At 39.0% G+C, this 9,000-nt stretch overlaps 1 protein-coding gene across 1 annotated transcript; it reads right to left on the bottom strand.

The window, feature by feature from the left end:
* Window positions 1-2,350: 2,350 nt before the first annotated feature.
* On the bottom strand, window positions 2,351-3,370 carry LOC142177173 (uncharacterized). Its single transcript, XM_075245641.1, has 2 exons — window positions 3,191-3,370; window positions 2,351-2,995 (listed from the first exon to the last, which is right to left on the bottom strand). The coding sequence occupies exons 1-2, from the start codon at window positions 3,368-3,370 to the stop codon at window positions 2,351-2,353; spliced, it is 825 nt and encodes a 274-aa protein (XP_075101742.1).
* Between the last annotated feature and the right edge of the window lie 5,630 nt (window positions 3,371-9,000).

The following is a 9,000-nucleotide window of genomic DNA, read 5'->3' as shown; positions in this document are numbered from 1 at the left end:
AGTTGGTAAACTGGACGGTTTGCTATGTGCAGGGCTCCGATTGGCGAGGCTAGCAGTTTGCTATATACAGGACTCCGATTAACGGGGCTGACGGCATGATATGTACAAGCTGCTCTGATTGGTAGAGCATATGGCTTGCTATATACAAAGCTCCGATAGACGGGTCCGACGGCTCGATATGTACAAGATTCTCCAATTGGTAGAGCAAACAGATTAATATATATAGGGTGCTTCGATCACATTGAAGAATTGATTCCGAATTACCTGCAAAGAATTGTTAATCCTTAACCATATGAGAAAATGAATAATAAAGGAGAGATAGGGGCTCATGCAATTGTAGCGGGTTCATCATTGTTCCTGGTGCGCTCTGGTGTCCCTTGATTCTTGTCGATATTGCGCTCAAACAAAACTTGTTAGTAGGGGAGGAGTGTTGATTTGTGTTGATCATAGACCTGGCCATGCCCCAGATGTGGTGGGTTACGCCACGATGTTTGGTGGGTGGAAGAGTAGGATTTCTAATATTATTTTGAAAAATCGTTTATGTTTATGGTAAACATTGTTATTCCGGATTATGACATGTTTAGTAGTTCCTTCTGATGCGAGTAACATTTCTGCATGGTTCGGTCCTAATGATGACGATCTTTAAGATATTCCACTGATGACGTAGCTTCTTGTCATCGCGATCATATCCTAATGTAAACTAGTGTATAACAAAGGCTTTCCTAAGGTTATGACCGAACCTTTTCAGGTCATTTACATATCTGAGCGGAATCATGTCTGAACGTAGTTCGAGGATGATAAAATGCTAATATAAATTATGATGATCGAGACTGACTCAGGCAGCCTACGTATCCAAATGGAATCAGGTCAAGACGTAGTTCAGTTACAATATATACAAAGTGGTAAGAAATTTGAAATGAAGTGGCCGAGTCTGACTCAGAGTGCCTATGTATCCAAATGGAATCAGGCCAAAACGTAGTTCGATTACAATTGATGGTTGAATCTTGCATGGATTACCTACGTATTCCGGCCAAAGAAAATCTAGTCGTGGCGTAGTTCCGAATACATACAAACTGATATTTGGATTATCTATTACAGGAGGGGGATTGTCATCAAATGTAGTATCTCTTGATTGTGTCTGCATTGATGGGCTGCGTGCTGACTCTGCAGTCCATTACTACTAGGATAAGTGCACCTCCTGACAATACTCGATGGACCAACACTAGTTGCCCGGGGGTGAACTGCCAAGGTTTCACTTTTCTATTGAACGCATATTGGCCATCCTATTTTGATAAGGCTGACCATTACAAACTGCGTTCATTATCTTTTAATCAATGATCATGAGTTGTTCTTGCCTGACACGTGTCGATTCTGCATCATCTAGCTTGTCTTCCTGGATGACTCTCAAAGATGGTATCTCGACCTCTGCGGGTATCACATTTCTGTTCCATATACCAACTTGTATGGTGTTGCCCTAGTAGATGTTCTCGTAGTGGTGCGGTAACATAGTAAGGCAAAGGATAGCTTCATGTGCCATTGCTTGTGATTATCCACTATCTTTCGTAAGATCCTCTTAATATTTTTGTTGGCTGCTTCAACTGCTCCATTCATTTGTATCCTGTAGGCTGTGGAATTGTGGTGGACGATTCTGAATTTCTCGCGAATCTCCCTCATAAGATCGCTGTTGAGATTGGCTGCGTTGTCAGTTATGATTGACTCTAGAATTTCGAATCTGCAGACTATGTTGTTATGGACGAAATCTGCCACTACCTTCTTTGTGGCAGCCTTATATGTAGAGGCTTCGACCTATTTTGGGAAGTAGTCGATGGCTACCAAGACGAACCAATGCTCGTTCGATGCGGTGGGTTCTATAGGTCCAATCAAATCCATGCCCCAAGTGGCAAATGACCAAGGATAACCCAGTACATTTAACTCATTCAACAGCACCTGGATGAAATCCCTGTGAAGCTGACACTGGTGACACTTCTGCACATAGCGGATGCTATCACTTTCCATGGTCATCCAGTTGTATCCGGCTCTCAAAAGCTTCTTGGCTAAGGTGAAACCGTTCATATATGGTCCGCACGTTCCTACGTGTATCTCTTCCAATTACCTTGTTGCTTCAGCAGCATCCACACACTTTAATAGTCCCAAATCCGGGTTTTTCTATACAATAATTCCCCGTTAACAAAAAAGTGATTCGCTAGTCTTCTCAATGCTCGCTTCTGACAGTTAGAGGCACTTTCTGTGTAATCTCTTACTAGGAAGAACCTTTTGTTGTCATGGTACCGAGGCTTACAATCTGGCTCTTCATCGACACGAAAACAGTGTTTGTGTTGATCTCGAACCTCTATCTGATTAGGTCAATATAATTCTTGTCCGGATGGTGGATCATAGATGACAAAGTTGCAAGAGCATCGGCGAACTCATTCTGGATTTCGGGAACATGCTTGAACTCGATGTTGTTGAACTTCTTACACACCTCTTTCACGTCGTGCAAGTATGGAAGGATCTTGACATTCCTTGTGGTCCATTCACCCCGAACTTGGTGTATCAGCAAATCAGAATCTCCTATGACAAAAATTTCATTGATGTTCATGTTAACTGCCCTCATAATCTCTACGATGAAAGCCTCGTATTCCGCCATATTATTTGTGCAAGGGAACCTTATCTTAGCTGAAGCTGGATAATATTGTCCTGACTTAGAAATTAGCACTGCCCCAATTCTTACACCCTTGAAAATGGCCACTCTATCAAACAATATTCTACACCCTGGGTATGAATCTGTAATGTCCTCCTCTGCGAACAACACTTCTTTATCTGGAAAATATGTGGTAAGTGGCCAGTCAACCTTGTCCACCGGGTTTTCTACAAGATAATCATCCAATACTTGTCCTTTGATAGATTTTTGTGTCACGTACACAATGTCAAACTCGCTGAGAAGAAGTTGCCACTTGGCCAACTTTCCTGTAGGAATCGACTTCCGAAAGATGTACTTGAGCGGGTCGAGTCAGGATATTAGATATCTGTTATATGCCGATAAGTGGTGCCTTAACGTCTGAGCAATCCAGGTCAAAGCGCAGCAGGTCCAATCTAACAAGGTGTATTTGGCTTCGTATGGTGTGAACTTCTTGCTCAAGTAATAGATAGCTTTCTCCTTCTTTCCAGTCTCATCATGTTATCCCAATACACATCCTAATGCAAAATCCAAGACGGACAAGTATAGTTGTAGCAACTTCACAGGTTCCGGAGGGACTAACTCTGGTGGACTCAACAAATATTCTTTAATTCTGTCGAAAGCTTTTTGACATTCCTCTGTCCACTTTGTAGCGACATCCTTCTTCAACAACTTGAAAATCAGCTCACACATTACTGTTGACTAAGTTATGAACATGCTGATGTAGTTCAATCTTCTAAGGAAGCTCATCACGTCCTTCTTGATTTGGGTGGAGGAAAGTCTTGAATGGCCTTGATAGGATTCCTGGGGGTACTCTGAATGCACACTTCATAGGATTCAACTTCAAGCTATATCTCTGCAATCGTTCAAAGAACTTCTTTCAGTTGTTCAAATGATCTGCACTCTTTCACGACTTGATGATGAATTCATCCACATATACTTCAATTTCCTTGTGGATCATGTCATGAAGGAGGGTCATCGTGGCCCTAATGTAGGTAGCCCCAACATTCTTGAGACCAAACGACATGACCCTGTAGCAATAGACTCCCCGCGGTGTGCTGTATGCTATTTTTTTATGTGTCTTCTTCATGTATTAGAATCCGGTGGCGTCTAGCAAAACAATCCACGAATGATTACAACTCATGTTTCACACAGTTGTCAATATGGATATGGATATTTGGCAGAGGAAAGTCCTCCTTGGGACCGGCTTTGTTGAGATCTCGGTAGTCTACACATATCTTGTTCTTCCCATCCTTCTTCGGTACCAGTACAATATTTGCCAACCATGTAGGATAATTGGTGACTCTCACCCCATTCGCTTCTATCTACTTGTTGACTTCTTCTTTGATCCTTAGACTCAAATCTGGCTTGAATTTTCTGGGTTTCTACTTGACCGGTGGCCTGGCCGGATTTGTAGGCAATCGGTGCGAGACAGTTGCACCTTATTATGCATGAGTCAAGACAAGATTCAACTTGTGGTTTCTCTGTTATTGGTGAAAGAGAGTCACCACCTAGTATTTAAATATATATTAGGGTACCTATTTAATTATCAAAGTCATATTTTTTATTAGTTTGCTAACCGATGAATTTTTTGGGCAAGGGTTCTTGTTCTTCTAAGGGGAAGGTGTTAGGCATCCCATAAAATCTACCTAGGGTAGCTCCATAAGACTTAGACTAGGTTTAAAGGGTTAGTTTTTTATATTCTTCTTAATTAGTATTAGAGAGGCATGGCTTAATACTTATCTAAGTGAGAGTAGGATGTTAGAAGGGATCCGAAATTTAAAAAGGGGTATGAGTTTTAGAAAGAGTCTTGAAAACTACCATTTATGTAATTAAAAGAGTTCTAAAATTGAAAGGTTTGCATAAAACATGTGCAAAAACACTTTATTTTTTTAAATAATGGATGTTCATATAATTCTAAGATGTTATAAGAAAATGAGTCTAAGGTATACCTTGGCTTCTGAAATTACCTAAATCTTAGTGAGGGGATGTTTGAAAGCCTTGTTGGGAGGCTGCACCTAAGTTTTGAAAGAGTCAATTTCTTTTAAGAGGCTAGTCGTGCGATTCGTTTCTGGTTTTGAAAAAAAGGGAATGTCGCCTTGGCTAAGTTATTTTGATCTTCAAAATCATCATGAAAAAGTTAGTAAAAAATATCGGATTAACAACGTAAGCAGCACATGATTGATGAATTAAAAAGTTACTATTTAGTATTTATTTTAACCCTATGTTCTTTAAGGCTGGCCTAAGTTATTTATGTAATTCAAAAGGTAAATCAAAATACTAAATAAAATATGAAGAGAGAAAATGTATATACATGTGAGAGCATATAAATAACAATATGTAATAAAGTAGTAAAAAGTAAGGAGTGACTCTGGTTTGGGCCTAAAAGAGGTAGGCCCAATAATCAGCGAGAATGGATAGCAACATGCTCCAGATTTTAGATGCATGACGCGGAGTTTAGGCCTGAGTTCCTTGGAAACTCAGCATGTCCAATAGTTGTACATGTTCAAAAGAAAGAGAGAAAGTCATTAGATACATATTCTATACACACAATCATAGATGAAATATGTGAGTTAATGACTTAAACAAAATATAGCAACTAACAATACTTAAATATTATGAAAGGTCATACTAATGTGGCGGTTATATATGGTAAAAGATTTACATTGAAAAGCTTTCATTGTCATTAAACACTAAATCCAAAAGGAGTATTGAATATAAATGGATTAGAGGATAAGGGTAGAGTTCCACTCAAGGTCAAAGCTGTCACGCCCCAAACTCAGGGAGCGCGACCGGCGCTCAACCGAGAGAACCCGGCCGATCAAGCCTATTAGATTTCCTTCTACCCAAACTCATTCATGAATAAAGAGGAGATGTACTCCATTAATCAAACACTGAAAAGATTTTATTAACAACTTCCTTTTCATTCCCATTAGCAGCTTCATTCATAATTTTCCAAAATATTATGAGTTTATAGGATTAATGCAAAATATGATTTCGAAATACCAACATTTCTAATTTAATTCCCCACATTAAATACCACCCCACAACTTGTCTACGGAGCCTCTAAGTACAATAGAAGAGAAATATGGAAATACCGGCAACAAGTCCCAGGCTATACCTCAACCACAAAGTAGATGAGAAATAAAAGATACATGACCCCGAAATGAAGTGGGGCTCACTAAGTCAGCTGAAAAGAGTGTACCGCTATCACTGACCAATACCGCCTGCTGTAGAACCACCTGCATCCATTAAAGATGCAGCGTCTCCCGGCAAAAAGGACGTTAGTACCGTCGAATAGCACTAGTATGTATACCTAAAAGTCCTCTTTCAAAATAGAATGCCCATATAAGAAAAGGCAACACATAGAAACAGCAAGTCACAATCAACAATATCCAAATGTCCAGTTAAAACATATTAATTTTCAAAAGATGAACTTCATTTACAATTTTGTTTTGGTTGGGAGACCATTAGCACCGATATACCACTGTTCACAATATAACTATTCACAATACCAATGTTCACAATACCGATGTTCAAAATACCAGTGTTCACAATACCGATGTTCACAATACCAATGTTCACAATATCAATGCCATCGTACTTTTAGCACAGAGTTCGATCACGACCCGACCGGCTAGGCTATCTCATTAGAGATATCAACCATAATTACTATCATTACCAATACCACCGTAATTTTAGCGCAGAGTTTGATCACGACCCGATCGGCTAGGCTATCTCCTTAGAGAATCAACCACAATTACTATCAATACCAATACCATCGTAATTTTAGCACGGAGTCCGATAACGACCCGATCGGCTAGGAGTCCGATCACGACCCGATCGGCTAGGCTATCTCCTTAGAGAATCAACCACAACTACTATCAATACCAATACCACCGTAATTTTAGCACGAAGTCCGATCATGACCTGATCCGCTAGGGTATCTCCTTAGAGAATCAACCACAATTACTATCAATACCAATACCACCGTAATTTTAGCACGGAGTCCGATCACAACCCGATTGACTAGGCTGTCTTATTTGAAGACATCAACCAAAATCTCAATTTCAATTAAGAGGAATAATTTTATCACATCAATCTCATCCCAAATAAGGGGAATAATCACAATCCACCTCTACACCAGCACGTGTAATTTCAGGTGTGGGCATTATGACCCATCCTTCCTCGGTTTTGCTAATGATGCTCCCAAAATTATTTTTTTTTGATTTCATTTGCACACAAAGGTAACATAAATACAATTGTACTCACCTCAACATCTTTCACATAGTATAAATTCTCATTAGTATTTCCAGTCACTCACAACAACAATATTTCATTGGCTCATTTGTCCATTCACAAGATTCTTTATTCCTGGCACGATGGCCGTATTGCATATTCCACACTTTTACCTCATTCAACTTCAAAGATCTCCATCAAATATCAACATATAGAATATTCCATAAATTATATACTTCATATCCATTTGAAATGGGAACTTCAAACATAAATGGTTTCTTCCTAAAGAATGAGGCATACCCACCAACAATAGAAACACACATGAAAAATCATATACAATCAATACACCATTTATTCTTGCAATACTCTTCCCCAAAAATGACAACGTACAATTTCAACACATGAGTATATAGAACTCGAATCACACTGGATATATTTATAAAGCAAAGCATTAGTTAAAACAGCCACTTATGGGCATGATTTTCGTAGAAAAGCTTTTAGGCAATTCGATTTTTGAAATCATTTTTAAACAGTTGAGTCGAGGCTCATTTCATAATCTTTATCACACTCTCTCATTTCATTGGCACCAGTAGCCATAATTATAACTTAAATTCTTGGCACGTTGGCCACACTCTATATCCCCAATTCACTTATTTCATCTTCAAGCATCTTTATAGATTATCAACCACAAGACATTTTCAGTCAAAACTTTAGGCACACATATGACTAATTAAGAGTCTTAAGAATATTGAGGATTTCTCACACAATTTGGCATCATAACCTTCATTTGGAACATGACTCAAAGACATAGCATTTTAATACGCAAATCATACTTTGAAACTTACGGAAATATTATGGAATTCGATTTTAAAAGAGAAAGTTTAGCCAACATACCTCGCTTTGAGCTTTCCTTAAATTAGTACAACGTTCTGGAAATTTTAGCAATCCCAAACTATTTTGAGACATAACAAAATTGAACCATAATTAGGAAGATATTCATGGTTTCATCTCATTTGAGCATTTTATCAAACACTATGTGTGCAAATTTAACTACAAGGTTCTTCTACAAGATTTCCTTCACTCCACAACCCAATCCTTACTTATTTGAGCTCAACAATCTTCCCACAAACCTTATTGGTACAAGCATGTATAATTAATACTCTTACACCCAAGAATCATACTTCCAATCACCCATCTTTTACCCCAAACTCGAAATTGAAGATTAGGGGTTTGAATCTTACCTCTTGAGTGAAGATCTTATGAGATTTCCTTCTTGGATTTCAAGGCTTGAACAAGATCTTGATGAACAAAAAGCTTCATCTACTTCCTCTCTATAAAACACTCTCACTTCTCTCTAAAATATAAGGTTTTAGCTTAAAAATGACTTAACCCCTCTCTCTACCCGGCCTTGGGGGTATTAAATGAGCTCCTACGTGCACGTCCGCACATCTAGCCGCGCACCTGAGGTAGAAACTCTCAAATATGCGCGGCCGCGCATCTGGGTACGCATATGACACAGGTCCAGTACAATGGCCATAACTTTCTGTAGATATATTCAAATGATGAACGGTTTGATGCATTGGAAACTAGACTCAAAGGGCTTAAATTTGATAGGTATATCACAACCTAAGCCATTATATTGAGGGAGTTATATTCATTTGAAGTTTGGTCTTATGTCAATTGAAACATCCTTTCCACTTAATGTGTACAACTTGTTCCACACAAGTTCTTGCCAATTCCAAAACTCCTTAGTATGTTCCAAAACACCTTAAACATACATTATCAATTCAACATGATGTGGCTCTATCCCATATGTCTCCTTTAATACTCAAATACGTTATTCCCAAATACCATTGGCGCACTTTAAAATCTTAAATCATTAGAATTTGTTTTTACGGGGCCTTACAAAAGCCCCCTTTGAATCCCCCGACACTTCAAAGTTCCCAAGGGTCTATAGGGCCCAGGGAAATGCTTGTGCCGGGAAGAGCAGCCAAACCAAGAGTTAAACCCTACTCCCAGATACCCCTAACCATAAGTGACTCACTCTTTTCCACAGGTTTAAGGTCCAATGAGGCATTTTCAAT

Source organism: Nicotiana tabacum, chromosome 23 (genome assembly GCF_000715075.1).
Source record: "Nicotiana tabacum cultivar K326 chromosome 23, ASM71507v2, whole genome shotgun sequence".
NCBI lineage: Eukaryota > Viridiplantae > Streptophyta > Magnoliopsida > Solanales > Solanaceae > Nicotiana > Nicotiana tabacum.
The sequence above is the reverse complement of the archived record's forward strand: the minus strand, read 5'-3'. Positions and strand labels throughout refer to the sequence as shown.

Excerpts from the sequence above, each read along its gene's own strand:
- LOC142177173 (XM_075245641.1), bottom strand. The coding sequence starts at position 3,370 with ATGTGTGAGCTGATTTTCAAGTTGTTGAAGAAGGATGTCGCTACAAAG. Across the intron at positions 2,996-3,190 it reads TGGATTTTGCATTAGGATGT|TACATCTTTCGGAAGTCGAT; the intron begins GTATTGGGATAA and ends GACCCGCTCAAG.